The sequence below is a fragment of the Aotus nancymaae genome, unplaced genomic scaffold, assembly GCF_030222135.1.
Source record: "Aotus nancymaae isolate 86718 unplaced genomic scaffold, 86718_ANA_hifiasm-v0.15.2.pri h1tg000007l, whole genome shotgun sequence".
In the NCBI taxonomy this organism is placed as follows: Eukaryota; Metazoa; Chordata; class Mammalia; order Primates; family Aotidae; genus Aotus; species Aotus nancymaae.
In genome coordinates, this window is record NW_026988418.1 from 48,278,712 (window position 1) to 48,296,155 (window position 17,444).

At 41.1% G+C, this 17,444-nt stretch overlaps 1 protein-coding gene across 1 annotated transcript in view; it reads right to left on the reverse strand.

Annotated features, from left to right (window-relative positions):
- Positions 1-14,157, reverse strand: part of DDAH1 (dimethylarginine dimethylaminohydrolase 1) — a 156,376-nt gene extending 142,219 nt beyond the window's left edge. Inside the window, exon 1 of the mRNA XM_012442593.2 lies at positions 13,741-14,157. Within this exon, the coding sequence (XP_012298016.1) occupies positions 13,741-14,043 (303 nt within the window). The 5' untranslated portion in view covers positions 14,044-14,157. The remainder of the gene's footprint in view (positions 1-13,740) is intronic.
- Positions 14,158-17,444: the final 3,287 nt, after the last annotated feature.

Below are 17,444 nucleotides of genomic sequence, written 5' to 3' on the forward strand. Positions count from 1 at the left end.
AAACTTGTTAGTTGCCCAAGATGATGTAACTGAGAAGTGGAACTGAGACTCAATTCCAGGTAGAATTTCACCTGCAATGTAAGAGCAGTTTTTAAAGTATTTAAAATGGAAAATATATTGAATGTGTAAAGATACTTAAAATGTGAATTCAAATCTAAGTACCAATACATGACCAGTTCAAGATCAGATGATAAGCTTAGTGGCAGAAATATCTCTAAGTATTCATTCACTTAGAAGATCAGAGGATGAAAAATTTTAGAAAGCATAGTACCTTTTGACTCAGTTGAGTCTGATGACCTACTCCTAAAACCATGAGATGGAGAGGAGGTCAGTACCCACATGAGACCTACATGTAGAGTGGCACAGGTGCTGGGGAACTGGCCTAGCTGCCAGCTGAGGTTCAAGTGCATACCTCAATGGTCTTACCAACCCCCTGGAGTGTTTCAGGTGGAGTCAGCATAGGGGTCCAAAACATAAGAGCCATGAGTCCCAATGCCGGACAGAATCTCAGTCTGGGCAGGCCATAGGCAGTCTGGCCATAGTCCAATGGATGGAGGTTTCCAGTTTCCAGGAAGAGAAGATAGCAAGAGAAAAGCACAGCTTCAATCCTTAGGGGCTTGAATAACAGCACTTTGGAAAGACAAAAAGCATATAAAGGCAGAAAGAAGAGGGACTGATCACTGATTGAAGAACGAGTCGGTGCATGGTACTTCTCAGTACCTTACCTGTATTACTGTGCGCAGTCATCACAACAAAGCTATAGGGTAGTCAAAACCACCTCAACATTATAGATGATGAAAGTGATACTCTACTTGCTCAAGACCACAAAGCTAATAAGCACTGGAACCACAATCTGAATTTATAGCTGTCCTCTGCCGGTCCTCAGGGCACATGGAAAGGAAGAGAAAGCCACCTCTCAACAAGTGCCCCAGGAGTCAAGCAGTCTGCCTCCCAAGTCAGCTTAGAAGCATGTGTCTCTAGACACCTGGGTGGAGTGAGAGACATGCACACTAGAGGAGTGATGAAGACTGAAGTACCTTGTACCGATTCTTTGTCTCAAGCAATTGTGGGTCTGGGAGCAGGTGGGCAGTTCAGTGAGGAGCAGAGGAAAGCAGAAACAGTGGAAATGAGACTGGAGTCAATAGAACAGAAAATGTACTAGGCTTTCATACAGCCATTTTAATAAGTGGTATGCCTGATTGGTCTTAAAAGACTAGACAGACAGTTAAGTAAATGGTGGCTGGAACATCTATTTTTCTATAAAACTGGAAAAATGAACCTGGTTCTAGAAGAATGTACACCGAAATAAAACGTGAAGCAGTGTTAAAAAAAATAATAATAATAAGTGGTATGCTTTCTGAACACCTGCCATCCTGGGCTATAATATCACAACATAGTAATTTGGTTTACAAATGAGTGTACCACTTCTAAGTGTACAGAAATACTCTGTAGCATTAATGCAGGAGACTCTTTGATATTTGAAAATGCTGATTTACTGGGAAAAGCCTGAGACTTTCCACTTACACTGTTTGCTTTCCTTCTATTCTTCTCCATCTCCTGCATTTTGCTGCCTTTGGATGAGTGGCTTTATCTTCCTCCTAGGTAATGAAAAACCCAGTGCCCTGAAATCAAACTGCCCATTTGCTCAATGGAAGTCAAGTGCCTTTGACACATGCCAAAATTCTGTTGCTGCAAACAACAAAGAATGGCAACAAAAGATAAAATGACAGCATTTATTAAAAGTTTTTTTGGTCTCCTAGATAAGTAGATTTAAAACCTCTTGACAACAATAACAACAAAATTAAATTTATAAAAAATCTCAACAATGACCCACAGTAAGAAGTATACTTTATGTTGCAACCTACAATACATAAAGGAGCATGTATATGTGTATATGTGTATAAATGAAACAAAGGTTACATGAAACATTACCTGGCTAGATTATGGGTTGCAAATACCCTCTGCTTTTTTCTATTATATTCCAGTTCCTTTACAAACAAACAAACCAAAAAACCTGGCGTGACCTACTAGAGTAACTTTACGATCCACTTATGAGTTGAACTTAAAATTTGAATATCACCATCTAGACCTAGAGTATAAGGACAAACTCATAGTGTTATAGGAACTCCCCTAAAAAGTAAGGTAAAGAAGAGTAGGGAAGTTCTAGGAACTGCATATACACATTCTACTCCATAGACAGCACTATAAAAGCCCATTCTAAAGGTAAAATCAAGACAACCAGCATGGAGGTAATCTCAGGCTGAAAGAGCCCAATAAAAAGGCACAATTCATTAAAACAAACCAACAAGAACAAAAACTTTCTCCTGGCTGAAGGACCACTGAAACGATGTAACTCAAGAATCCCTGTAAACATTTTTGATGATCCACAATCCCACCAAGCATTATTCACAAGGAGAGCATTGTTAGAAAACTGATTTTATCCAAAAATGTGTGTGTGTGTTTTATAAAAACAGGCCAAGGGATAGTAGCTGTTACATTTGCAGAATTTCCAGTCATTAGGTTGACCTCAGGGCAGCCGAGTGTTTCAGGGAGCGTGTTCTGAATCATAACTGAGCCCTCAGCTGTATTGAGGCCAACGAACTATATCTTGTGTTTTTTTCGGCATTTACTTTCAAGAAAATGTCCTAACTTAAATCTCTATTACTCCATCCACTCACCAAGAAACTTCCTTCTGAGGATTGGACAGTTTAGAAGCAGTATTAATCCTCAGCTTTCCTGCAAACCACTGAGAGGCTTCAGTTATCCAGCTCAGTGCTCACAAAGAAAAATGCAGACATGGACATGACAACTGCACTCCCTATTTTTTCTCTTGTAATTACAGCTCTGGGTTTCACAATTCCAAGCCCTTTTCCTACAAACACACAATTTCTCCAGTCACAGCCAGATACTGTTTGCCTCTATCATTAATGTCTCTTATCAGAATCTTCAAAGCACTCTTTTGGGGGGCATAGAAGAGCATAGCGTGTATAAGGGAATATATTCCACTCTTAGTACTAGGCTGCTCAGCTAGGAAAAAGGGGTCACTACTGAAAACTGGGTGCTCCATTTCCCTGCAATCACAGACTGACCCATTACTAAACATCTATATATACTTTGTCAGAATGAACCCCAATTTATATGCCAGTCCAGATGTCTCATACTTAATAGCACCATTACCAAGAAATATTGCTGAAATGGGTTACTTGGGGGAAAAAACTAAATTTTCTTTGGCATTCTTACATAATGCAGGATTTCCGCTTATCTAGTGTTGCATAAGTGTGAAGGAAAGAGGTGAAGCCAATGATTTCCAAGATCTCTTTTAGGCCTTTAGCCAGTGATCTGAGAATGACATGAACATTATAATTACATTTTAGCACATTCTGTATCTGGTTACTTGCTGGAGTTCTCTGAACCAAAATAAGTGTTCTGAGTTTCGGTCCCTACCTCAAGAGTGTCTGTGGTCAAATCCTGATGTTGGACCCTGATGCCTCCCACTGTCTGTGTAGGTCTCAGCCCCCACCTGGATGCTGCTGCTTCCTACTGGGTACAACCCCTGGCAAAGGATTCAGGAAATGCTACTGCCACCAAATCTCCCCCTCCTTGCCCCTGAAAAGTGCAAAAGATGCAAGTTTAGAAGGAAAACTATGCTTTCGTATCTTAATCAACATAACCTTTCCTTAACTGTGTTAAAACTTACCACCAAAGAAGAGGTAGAATCAGCTTCTAGCAAATGGTGAAGTTGATGATCTTCCTCCTCTTCATATTCCCCAATCACATCTACCAGGCCCCATAGAGCTACAGACTCAGCACTAGTTTACTGAATGGACAGGGATCCAAACAGTCATGAAACCATCACTGTAAGGAGTCAACACGTGTGACAGGAAATCAAACATGACTTGACAGAAGGTAATGCTGAGATTTTGGCCATGATTCCCAGGACCCAACTGGCCAACAGGCATGACCCTGCAGAATTTCTACAAAGAGCCTGAATGGCACAATCCGGTTGAAAGGATGTGCAGTGGATTTTTCACATTTATTTTTTACCATGACCCAGTGTAAGAAATTGATTTGCCTCATCAGTATACACAAACACAATGTGTAAAAATGAAACAAGTTTTATGAAACAATACTTACCTGGATGATGCTATGTTGCAGTAAACTCTGACATTTCCTACTGATTCTATTACAATAAAAATCAAAGATCTGGTCATGACCCACTAAATTGATTTCATGACCCACTAGTGGGTAGAGAGCAGCAACCGGGGAAAAAATGGTACAAAAGCCTTGTCTTGAAGCTATGCTCTAGTCACAATTGGACTGTTTCTATATTTGGGGTGGTTTGGGGAGGCTCAGAGATTAGGGAGGCCTGAAGCCTTAATAATGTTTAGTTTGAAAGTAACAAAAGACAAAAATGAAAAAATCAGTAACATTTTTGGCTAGGGCCCTTCTGCCTCCCAACTGTGTATTTTTCAGAAAAAAGGGAGCTGGAAAACCAGGGTCCCTGATAGAGAACTAGGATGACATGCAGAAAGTTAGAAAATACCAAAAGCAAGATTTAAAAAATGGTTGGGTATTTCAAAATAAAGTACTAGATCTAAATCTCTTCACATAAAACTGTTGATCTGGAAAATATGATTATATCATAAATGGCCTAAAATATGACCCAAAGCCAAACTGTAGTTATAATAATCTTTCTTCCTGAAATGATGGTTCCCTTATGACTCAAAAAATAATTAAAAGAATAAAATGGCTATGGTTTTCTAGTATTATTTTGAAACTGCACTAAGATTAATTCATTCATTTCAGCTTTTTAAATCATTTCAGGCTAGAAATGTTTAGGTTTACCATAAGTATATCTCCATATTAAAAAAAATAGCTACACCTATACCTTATTTGGCTAATGTGTATACAGCTAACTATAGGAAGGTTACTTTTTTATATGGGTATCTTTTTTTTTTTTTTGTCTTTCCTTAGAAAGATAACTTCATGTAGTTTTGGAAGCCAAAAGTTAAATATTAGAAAACTAACAATTCAGTATCAGGAATAGAAACCAATATATATATATATATATGGAAGGTTTATAAGAAAGAATTACCATAGGCAAGTCAAGACTTAATTATAACAGAAAACACAACTTACAGCACATACCTCATCACCATTTGCTCTCCATCTCTTCAGGCCACTGGTTCACAACTACCACCCAAAAACCTCAACTGACAGACACTGAGGAAAGTGATGTGTGATGGCAGAAAATATGTGGGTCCAGGATCCTAAACTATTTCAATGATTTTTATTTAAAGTCTTCTATAGAAAAAATTACTTATCAAATGAGCTATAAATGGTTGAGTAAGCAGAGCTTTTGAAATAGACTTAGCAAATTCAACTGCATCTCATAATGGATTATCATTAACAAGGCATGAGTTCATATGATTAGTTAATTAAGTAGAACAAGTATAATGTCTTCGGTTGAATAAAATCCAGTATTTTTTATTCATCAAACTCCAATCCCATTTCATAAATGTAAGTTATCATCAACTCCCCATCCACTTTCCCCCATCTTCTTATCTCTTTCCCACCCTATACTTTCTCCCCACACCACAACTCAGGCTCCAAAAAGAAAAAAAAAAAATCCCTCAGCTATTTGATCTGAATATCACTGCAAAAATCAAAACCAGTGTCTCCTGCCCCCAGGACAGTGAGTATTCCCCACCTGGCTGCCTCCTGTAGCTCATGCAAAATTCAATCCATAATTATAGATGCATTCTCAGTTTAGGCTGCACTTGAGATTCAATCGTGACTACAGTCAAAATGGAGGGATTTGATTAGTTTTGTCTTATTTGCCATTGACATGGGTAATGTACAGATGGCTCCTAATTTATAATGGTTCAACTTACAATTTTTTGACTTTACGATGGCGCAAAAGTGATATAAATTCAGTAGAAACCATACTTTGAGTACTCATACAACCATTTTGTTTTCACTTTCAGTACAGTATTCAATAAATTACATGAGATATTCAATACTTTATTTTAAAGTAGGCTTTGTGTTTATTTTGTCTAACTATAGGCTAATGTAAGTGTTCTGAGCATGTTTAAGGTAGTGCAGCCTGAGCTATAATGTTCTGTAGGTTACGGGTATTAAGTGTATTGTCAATTTATGATATTTCCAACTTAAGATATGTTTATCATGATGTAATTCCATTAAAAGTTGAGGAGCATCTGTATACAACTACATACTACAGGATGACAGGTTTGCCTGATATACCCTAATGTGACAAATTATGGGCCAAGAGGGAAACTTCCCCAGCAAAGAATATACTGATAACTTATAGAACACCCCCCCACCCCAGAATCTAAATGGCAAAAAAGTTACCAGAATCTAAATAGCAACCTCAGGAAATCTTTCAGTTTCAGACTTAAAGTAGACTTTTTTCAGCTCCAGATTGAGCTACATTGCTCCCAAACTGTGCTAGTCAGGAATACAAGAAGAGGTGCCAGACCATTATGGAGCATGTGGGTAAGAGTAAGAGGAAAGTACACTTAGAAATGAGGTATCCAAAGTGGCTAAATCCCTCTAGACCCAAACAAAGAAGTACAGTTATGCACATGATTCTTTCGGTGAACTTGGGATTGCTTCTGAAATTTCAAAAGATCTGAGAGGGCACGGGTAGGCTTTTCTCAATTCTATATCTTCTCAACATTAATAAAATTAATCTTCACTAGACTATTACCTCCATCCTATTTCATCATGTTCTCTATATCTGGAAGGTTGCCCTTCTCTGCCTTCCCCTGGTTAATTCTCACTCGATAATCGCTCCTTCTGGGAAGCCTTGGTGTGGGTGAGACACATCTCCTTGAGCTTCTGTAGGACTGGGCAGAGTTCTGTCATAAAATCTGCCTCCCTGTTCTGCAAGTGTCTGTCACTGATCTGCCTCCCTCACTGGACTGTGAGGTCCTCGAGGGCAGTGGAAGTGTCAGTTCATCTGTATCTCCCCAGCACCAAACATTCAGTCTAGAAGTAACAGACAGTTATTGAATGTACAAACAGATGTAACACAACTATTATCCCTTTACTATCAAAGCAGAGTCACTTTTCATGCAACCATGGCACTCATACTTAATGCCACACAAAATAGGGAAAACTTCAATATTTCTTAAACAAAATAATGATGAAATAATCAAGGCAAAAGGTCTTTTAATAAAGGCAAAGGTTTATTTACTTACACATAATCAAATAGAGGAAAATGCTGATGTACATATGTTCACTGGAATAACTTACCCCTATAAGCCCATCCAGCTGCAAAAACTGTATGATACAGTCCTTTTAATTTGCTAACCTAAACTAAGTCAGGTTCTTGTCCACACTGATTTGTTGGACAAAATTAAACCAACCCTGTATTAGTTTGTACTTTTCTTTGTACTTTGTCATGCTGATTCCTCTTGTCATAGTTGCTTGGATGATTTAGATATTTAGAAACAAAAGTCTAAAGTCTGGTGATTTACTCCTTTCTATGTGATTCTACTGCTCCTTCAGCAGCATCAGCTTCAGGAAGATGATGTACATTATTAAATTGTTTGACAATGACAAAGTGAACTAGATGGCATTACACACACACGTTTTTAAATGGGATTTGTTGCTTGCGATTATGCCTGCTTGTCCATTCAGATGAAAAGCCCCTGCTTGTGAAATAAGCCTGAGAAGTCTGACAGATTTAATACCTAATATCAGTCAAGGAAAGTGATGGAAGCTAACTCCAAAGGTCAGGTGAATATTTTGATGGAACTTCAGAGGATTCAGTTATGGTAAATAAATATTTATGGACAACCCAAAATAAATACTGCACTGTGTTCTGTATAAGATATTAATGAAACTTCTTTCTCTTTTATTAAGGTTTTAGTCATTTTATCTTTAATTGTGATACTTCCTTGATAAGGAGGAAGGAACACTACACATATCCAAATTTCTAGTCAAAAAATGAGGGTTTCTGAAATGGTTACAGATTTTAATAGCAAAAGCCCATAAAATTAATAATAACCAGCACTCATTTTTAAAACATGTACTTCCAAATTTATATTGAGAATTATAAGATGCCACAAATAATTCACTTATGACACAAGGCAGTGGAAGGTAAATCTGTTTGTTCAAAAGTCATAAGTAGATTTTTCTGTTTTTGTGGTTTATATTAATGGACGGATACCTACCATTATTATAATAAAAACTAATTTTGAATAAATCTGAGCTTAATGAGAATTCAAATACATGCAAAAGCAATTTTCCAGCATATCTGAATTACAAGGGATCCAGCTCTTCCTTCTTAGTCTTATAATGGTTCTCTAATGAGTCTACGAATCTCTGCAGAAAGCTCATTTTCAGCTAATAGTATCTAATAGAAGTCACTCCCTACTCATTTTGTTCCTTATTTTCTAGGCTTTCAAGATCAACTGTGTAGGAGTAGACTATATTATTGGATGCATCCTAGTCTCTGGGACACATCAATTTCCAAACGTTACTGCCAAGGCCATGCAGAAGAGTCAAAAACATTAAAAAATCCTGAAAAAAAGCAGTTGTCTTAACGAGTTGGAGGTGATGATTTATCAAGAACTGTTAATCTGCTGTCATGTGAAGAGCTTCCAGCACATCCACTTATAGTTTGGGGCAGTTTTCTCACTTAAAGCTAAACAGAAGTTTGAGGAAATGTGTGCATTTAAAAAAGCAATCATCCACTCTGCTGGTAAATAAGATACAATTACGCACAAACTGTGCCTAGGCAATTTAGGGGGTTATATAAATGACTGAATTATTATTTTTAAACTAGAGTGAAGACAACATATTCTCATTTATGAGAGAAGGGAAGTATAATGATCCATTTAGTTTTCAAGTTAGATTGCATATCGTTAATGTGTAAAATGGAATTCAGGTAGTTATTCTACATTGATTTAATGTTCTTTTAGGATTAACCACAACTGGAAAAAAGCACTTCATGCAAAAATAACCTTTAGACTTTCATAAAAAACCTCATTTTTGCAACTTATTACTGTGTGTAACTTTGGACAAGTTACTTAACCTCAGTTACCTGAGCCTCAGTTTCCTTACTTTTGACTAGGGTTAATAATATCATCTTTTAGGAATCACACATACTCAAAAACTTGGCATTTGTTAGCTATGGCTATTAGACATTATCTTGATTTTCACTTGCCTCCAGGATGAACATATTTATGCTTTTTCCTAACCAGTGAATAAACCCAAAACCAAAATATGAAGGTCCTAATAAGCACCCTAATAAAAGGGGAACATCTATCCAAATTATATTGCCCATCCCTTCCATTTATGTCCCCATTCCCCCACATGATGCCTAATTCCACTTCTGGGATTTATTACCTTGTGCTAAGCACTGACTTCTTCCTGAAGAGGCCCCCAAAAATGCAAAAGCTCAAGGAAACAATAACTAAGCTATTATCACTTTGTAAGAATGAATTTGTGTGGCTTTCTCTGAGACAAATTATCCCACATACTAACACTTGGTACCTGGGAAAGGATAAAATTGCTGTTACAAAGGAGCAATCCTAGTCAACAGGGTAAATGACAAGTAAACTTAAAAAAAGTAGAGGGGCAAAAGGGCACAGGATATATTTCGCAATTTTGCTTAAGTAAGCTTTGTCAGTTAATCATTCACTAGATACTAAGAACCTTTGGAGAGAAACTCAGGAAAATGGCATTAGTAGTTGCCTCTAAGGAGGGGAACCGGTTAGGCAGGTGCAAGAGTGATAGTAGAAGGGTAAGACACACTTTTACTGCATATCCTTTTGTACCTTTTGAATTTGGCACTGTAGGCATACATTATCTATACAAAAGTTTTAATTAAAAAATTCAATCCTCACAACCTGTCATTTGTCCTTCATCATCTTTTAGATTATTTGTTTACAGTATTTAACATTTAAACATTGACTTTTGGCCAGGCACAGTGGCTCATGCCTGTAATCCCAGCCCCTTGGGAGGCTGAAGAAGGAAGATTGATTGAGCCCAGAAGTTCAAGCCTGCAGTGAGCTATGATCATGCCACGGCACTTCCATCTAGATGACAGAGTGAGACCATGTCTCTAAAAACAGAGAAGTTGCACTTTTTCCCTAAAATGTAAGTTGGAATCATGTAAAATCTGATAGGTCTCTAAAGGCTGATTTTCTTTAAAGTATTAAACATGAAAAATATTCAAAATCTAAAGATACAACATTATTAGACAATTAACATTATTTACTGACTTTCTGTATATACAGTTTCCTTCACTAAAACTTAAGCTTCCTGCACACAGGGCTTCTACTTTATTAATCTATGAGGCCCCACTGAGGGAAACACTGAACTTTCACAAGAATACTTTCTTGAATTTTAAGAAAGAAAAGTCATTAAATGAAACATGAGATTTTGATTAAGAAGGAACTTCTCAAGATTTTTATACAAAACAACAATAACAATAGACAGAGGCAGGACAGGGAAAAAGAAGGAGAAACAGCTATAAACCACCTATGCTCATAATAGAACTTTTAGGACCCTACTGATGGGAAATGCTTGTGAAACACCAAATATGTCATAAGGAGGGAGAATTAAGGCTGACCTAAAATCATGAGAACATTTGTTCAACAAAATATTTGCTACATGCCTATTGTGCGCAAGGCCTTGGTGATAAAATGTTGACCAATGCAGACGTGATCCTAGCCCTTACAGGTTACATAATGGGAGATACAGAAAGGTAGACAGGCAATTATCATGTGGTATGATAAATATAAAAGGAAGTTGATAGAGAGTTTTAGGAGTTCATAAAAGGAGAACCAATTCCATGCTTGGAAAGTGATGTCTAATATCACAGTGGGTGGGACTAGAGCTTTGGAATTCTCTAAACTCGAGTTCAAACCCTCATTTTACAGGTAGCACTCTATAACCTTGGTCAATTTATTCACTCTCTCTAGGCCTCAGTTTCACCAACTTTAAAATAGGAATTATGATAGTATTGAGTTCAAAGAGTTGATGTATTAATGAAATGCATGTCATAAATCTGGTACGGTGTGTGGCAAGTGGCAAGTACCCAATAAATATTAGCTACTAATATTAGTGATAACAGTAAGCTGAGCACTTAAGGCAGGTAAAAGGGAAGAGAGGTGGAAGGAAGAGTACCCAGACAAAGGGAAAATCCACAAAAGCAATAGTCTCATTAGCTTCAGTGAAAGAACCTCACTTGATCCATGGGTCAGGGGTGCTTGAGGTGGGATCAGAGGTGAAGCTGAAGCTGGAAAGGCAAGCAGAGACCAGGTCAATGGGTTTATCTAAGCTCAGTGGGGGCCCCTCAAGAATTTTAGTCAGAGAAGGGACAGGATCAGATCTGATTTTTTAAAAGACCAGCTTGGCTACAGTGGGGGAATGGAATGGAAAATGACAAGACTAGAGGCAGAGATCAGTGATGATAATATTAGAATAATTCCTTGGCTATTGCAGATTTTCACAGTTGGGAAGGCAAGCATCACATGAAAAAATATATAGCAATCCAAAGAGGGTCCTGAAGTAACTATCTGCTTGTATTAGCATTTCATTCATTCATTCATTCACTCACTCACTCACTCAATCACTCACTCACTCAACAAGCATTAACACCTACCAAGGCAGTGAGCTGGTGCTGTGAGAGATTTCTACAAGCACTGCCCTACAGGACCCTGCTCTTCAGAAGCATCCCATCCAACACTGACTGCCCGTATTTCTCTCCCTGCCTGGGAGGCCTGTTACTCTGGTGACCCAGATCATGTGCAATGCAAAGGCAGGCACCAGCAGGGGATCCAAACCTGGAGGCAGTATCACAGAATAGAGAAATGTCACTAACTACATGAGTGTATAGCTGACTTCTCATTAAAGGAGTAAATCTTCCGTGACCCACTTATAAGTGAATAATAATAGTTAACATTCATCAAATGTCCTGTCCTATGAATTTCAGGTAGATTAACAAATTTATTACAACAATTTTGTGAAATAGTTATTATTATTACCACTTTATAGATGAGAAAACTGAGGCAAGAGACACTCCCTAAAGGTCACAGAATTAGAAAGTGGTGGAGCTGAGATTCAGTTTAATGTTTTTATCCACTATACCATGTGACTTCTGGCAGTGGGCCACCAGGCTGATACCAGAATGAAATCAATTTAAAATGTATGCTTAAAAATCTGGGCAGGGGAAAAGATCACTGCTCACTTAGGTATCAGGGAGAAAAAAGCTTGGAATCTTTTATTATAGAAATAAAATAAAATGGATGAATAAATATGGTGACAGTCTCTTGAGAAGAAATTGGACTACTCTCATCAAAAGAGTGCCATATTGAAAGGGTTTTGACGATTTTGCTCTTTTAAGTTCAAACTATAGCTCTGCCATTTGGCCTGGAACACATTAGAAAGTATTCAAACGGGATTACATTCCTTATCAGTTTAAAAGAGTGGGACATTTCACAGACTCAGAGGAGGAGAGGCGTGGCAAAGGGATCAAAGGGCTAAGAGAGATCTGTTACTCTTTTGGTTTTCTACTAATGGAGGGTGGAATAAAAGCTGATTATCTCAGTGAGAAATTAGTGGAATATGCTTAATTTCTCAGACCATAAAGGATTTCATCAACCAAGTAGTGGAGCACGGGAGGAATAAGCATATTTTAATCATAAGCTCTAGGAGGCATTTCCAATGTGAAGTGAATAAAGACAAAATAGAAAAAAAAAATTCTTAAATCTCCAGAAATGAAAGAAACCACCAGCTTCTTGCAACGCCACTAGATGCCAATAGCAACGGAGTCTTGAGCCTGGGCTCTTAACTGGCATTGAGAAGAATCCCAGGCCAGATGGCATTTTAAAATCCAATCTTACTCTATTTGTCTCTCCCCACTAACCTACATTGCACTTAAAGCCATCAGCCATTTCACAAGCTGCAGTATTTCAAAGTAGTCACAACCCTTGAGAACAGAAAAGCTCTCTTAATTGCTGTGAGTTTAAAAATATAGAGAATAAAAATTATGGAATCTGTGAAACAACCATCTCTAATTAAACACGCTCGCTAGCACACACACCCAACACGGCACAGAGAGTAGAGCTTTTTAAACCTAACCCATTCATGCACGCGTTTAGCACAGCTCACCAACACAACACTTCCCTTCCATTCATTCACTTACTAGTCTCGTTCTTTGGAACTTACTCGCCACGACTGAAAACTAACTCGAGAAGCCCCAGGTCTGTGGGCGCCGATACCTGGTTAATTCATCCAGCCTGCCCTGCTCCGGGCGACAGGCAGGACTTGGGGGCTTCGGTGTCACGACTGGCGCTGCCCACTGGAGGGACGTCCAGCCTCCACTCGCCCTCCCGGAGCGGCACCCCTCGCGGGCCCCAGCTCCCTGGGAAACACTCAGAGTTGCATTGTCGTTGTTGCCGTTTAATTTTCACAAATAAAAATGCCCGTGAGGCGGACTCCCCCGCCCACCCACCTGCCCGAGACCGAACCACCACACTGAATCCGATCCTCCAGAAGGTTGCCAGAAGCCAAGAGGTGTGAACAATGAACTTCTCTCTGACTCTGACACACACACACACACATGCACGCTCCCCGACGGGAAGTTGTGAACTAGCCCGGGGGCCACTGCCGCGACTCCCCAGGAAACGCGGCGGCCGGCGGCGGGGGAGGGCCCGACGCGCGCCCCGGCCGCGCCCCTAGAGTCGCGGGGCGGGCAGTTACCTCCTTCCTCCGGCTCGGCGCCCCGGGTCGGGTGATGAGGGCCGTCTCCTCGCACACCACGGCCACGTCCTCCACGAACACGCAGTCCGGAAGGCTCTCGTCGGCCGGCAGCTCCACCACCTGCAGCCCCAGCTTGCTGCCCAGCACGCCCACGTAGAGCTGGTGCTGCCGCTCCGCGCGGGCGACGTCCACCTCCTCGCCCTTGGCGCTCCTCAGCGCGTGCTGGCCGAGCGACTCGGGCAGCGCCCGCACCACGGCGTGGGTGGCCCGGCCGAAGGCGGCGGGGTGGCCGAGCCCGGCCATGGCTTCAGGAGGCTTAGGGGTGGCGGCGGCGGCGGCGGTGGCCGGGTCCTCCCGCGGGCAGCGCGCGCCGAGCCTGCGAGCGCCCGGCGGCTCCCCTTGGCAGCCGATGAATGTGGTGCAGGAGGAGCCCAGCTCGCGCCCGGAGCTCTGCCTGCGCGACTGAGCATGCCCAGAGCTCCGGGCGCCGGCCCGCGTGCAACCCGCGCGCCCACTCCGGCGCTCACAGGTCTCGCGCCAGCCCAGGCGGGAGTCGTAGCGGCGAGCGCCGCGCGAGGAGTGCGGCCGGGAGAGGCTGCCGGTGGAGCAGCGAGGGCGGGAGGTCTGCGCAGGAGGGGGAGCTCGGCGAAATGCCTCCCCTACTCGGACCTGGCGGTACCTGTGTTCTGTCGCAGGTGCACGCCTCCCATCGTTCCCAGCGCGGACTTGGAGAGCCGCCCTCGGTCTGGACAGAGCGGCTAGAGGGCTTCGTGCTCTTTACTGGAACAGTTTAAACCTCACTTACTTACAAAGTGTAGTCCACTTTTGAAGAGCTATAATGGCTTACAGATTCTTCATTTTGAGCTTAAATCCCAAGAGTCCCAGTTTTGTTTTCTGGCCTTACCTAAAGTGCAAGGTTTTTGGTTTGTGTGTGTTTGCGTGTGTGTGTGTTTTTCACAAAACAGCATTCGCATATCTGAAAACACTTCTAATTATCTGTGCTGCCTAACACCATCCTCTAGCCCCCACCCTAACCCCCTCCAGTCCTGGAGCCCAAACCACTGAAAAGTAACTAGTGATTTGGTTTCCAAGTCCCTTCAACATTCTGGTCAGCTTCCTTTTGATACACACCAATTTGCCTGTATCCTCTTAAAATCATAGTATCCGGAAAAGAAACAATTCTTCCTGTGTGGTCTGACCAGCACAGGCTACAGCAGCACCCTTGTTCCAGATGCTGGGCCTTTAAGACTGCCTAAGCCTGCATTCACTTTTCTGGTGGTCTAGGGCCAAGGCCAGGCTGCAGCCTTCTTGCCATAACTCTGATCCCAGCTTTTAGGAAATGCAGATTTCTAGGAGCAGATCTATCTGAGCATCCTAGAATGGTTGCCCCAGTTGAGCCCAGATATGTGATCTCCTTCTGTTCCCTCCCACAAGGGTGATGTGAATTTATAAATGAGTTTCAAAATTCGCAGCTTCAAATTTGAGTTTTGTTTAGTTTTGTTTTTGACAGTTTCACTTGTTGCTCAGGTTGGAGTGCAATGGTGCAATCTCGGCTCATCACCACCTCCACCTCCCAGGTTCAAGCAATTCTACTGCCTCAGCCTCCTAAGTAGCTGGGATTACAGGCTTGCGGCACCACACCTGGCTAATTTTGTATTTTTAGTAGAGACGGGGTTTATCCATGTTGGTTAGGCTGGTCTTGAGCTCCTGACCTCAGGTGAGCTGCCCGCCTTAACCTCCCAAAGTGCTGGGATTACAAGTGTGAGGCAGCGTGCCCAGCCTATTTATTCTTATTGTATGTTGTTTATTTAGCTCCCAGGTTAAATTAAGTATAGGAGTTCATTCCACCCTTTACTGCAGACTTTATCAGACATTAAGGCTCCATCTATCTCCAGCTGGCCACCATCTAGCAATCTTCAGTCATGGCTGTGCCTTGTTGGAGCCTGAATACTTCACCTACTGCTCCGTGCCCTGAGCCTAAATATGAACAGGGCTCTGTGTACCACTCTGGGCTCATGTCAGTCTAGCAGCCAATAAAAACCTGATGTTAGCCGTGTCTTTCCATACTAAAATTGGGTAGCTGTTCTTTTAAGATCTAATTTTGTAGTTATCCCTATTAAATGTTATTTGCTTCTTTCTAACTTGTCTAGTTTTGATTCTGTCATCTCGTGCATTATTTATTACTTCTAATTTGTGCCATCTGAAATTTGATAAGCATACCTTCTGTCTTCTCTAAGCAGTTGTCAAAAAGTGTTAGAATGTATGTATTAGTAAAAGGATAATAAACATACCAAATCCAGTAGATGATTGTTTACAGCCCTTCAAGCTTCAGCAATGAAGGACTGTTTTTAGAAAAATGGACTTTATTGAACTTAATACATTGATATGTTCATTTTTCCCATGAATATTTATGGAAAATTCCCAAGGCACACCACCATGTTATGCACTTCAGAGTCACACAAGAAGCAAGCACAAAGACATGATCCTTACCTTGAAGAGCTCACGATCTCACTAGGAAAACAAAACATCCAGAATTGGAGCTGTGGTAAGTGCACATGAGAGGTATAGATAACAAAGTGCTACAGGAAGGTGAGGGAAAGAGAGATCTCTATGGCTGGTGGGAGTGGAAGAAAGCTGCCTGAAGGTGATTGGACTTGGTTTAGGCCTTGAATAATTTTTGGATATGAGTAATTGAAGGAGAGAATGAGAATTCCAAAGGAAAGGCATTTTCAAGGGACAGTAGGTAGATCAATTTACACATCTATAGCTGCTGTAACAAAACAACTCTAACACATATAATGGCACAACGTTGATAGAAGCTTATCTCTTGTTCACTTAAAGTCTAACTCAGATGTTCCTGATTGGCTCTCTCCTCTTTTTTTCCAAGCAACATCCAGGGATCCAGCCTTCTTCTACTTTGTGGCTCCAACCCTTCAACATGTGGCATCCAAGTTTACTGTGCTCTCTGCTATCAGTTCTCATGCTGCTAATAAGGACATACCCAAGCCTGGGTAATTTATAAAGGAAAGAGGTTTAATGGACTCACAGTTCCACATGGCTGGGGAGGCCTCACAATCATGGCAGAAGATGAAGGAAGAGCAAAGAGACGTCTTAACATGGTGGCAGGCAAGACAGCTTGTGTAGAGGAACTCCCCTTTATTAAACCATCAGATCTCATGAGACTTATTCACTACCACGAGAATAGTACAGGAAAGACTTGCAACCATGATTCAATTGCTACCTCCAACCTGGTCCCTTCTACAATACTTGGGAATTATAGGAGCTACAGTTCAAGGTGAGATTTGGGTGGGGACACAACCAAACCATATCATTCTTCCTCCTCAAACTGAAAGAACAGGAAAGAATATACAGCACCACATGTGAAAGGCTTAATGGGTCAGCCCTGGAAGGGATGCATATAACCTCTGCTCCCATTCTTCTGGCTAAAATTCTGCCACCCAGCTACAATAACGATGAGAGAGGGCTGGAAAATACAGTCTGCTGTAGGCTCAGAAAGAAAAGAAAACAAGAGGTTGGGAAAACAGCTAGCTGGTGTCTGCCCCCAGAGAAGTAGTGGGGAAAATGGAAAACAGAAGTGAGCTAAGCCTTCATCACATAAGCTGTGGAGAGGCATATGGTGTGGAAATTAAGAGCATAGCTTCTGGAGCCAGACTGTGGCTCTACTATTTCCTTGTTGCATGATC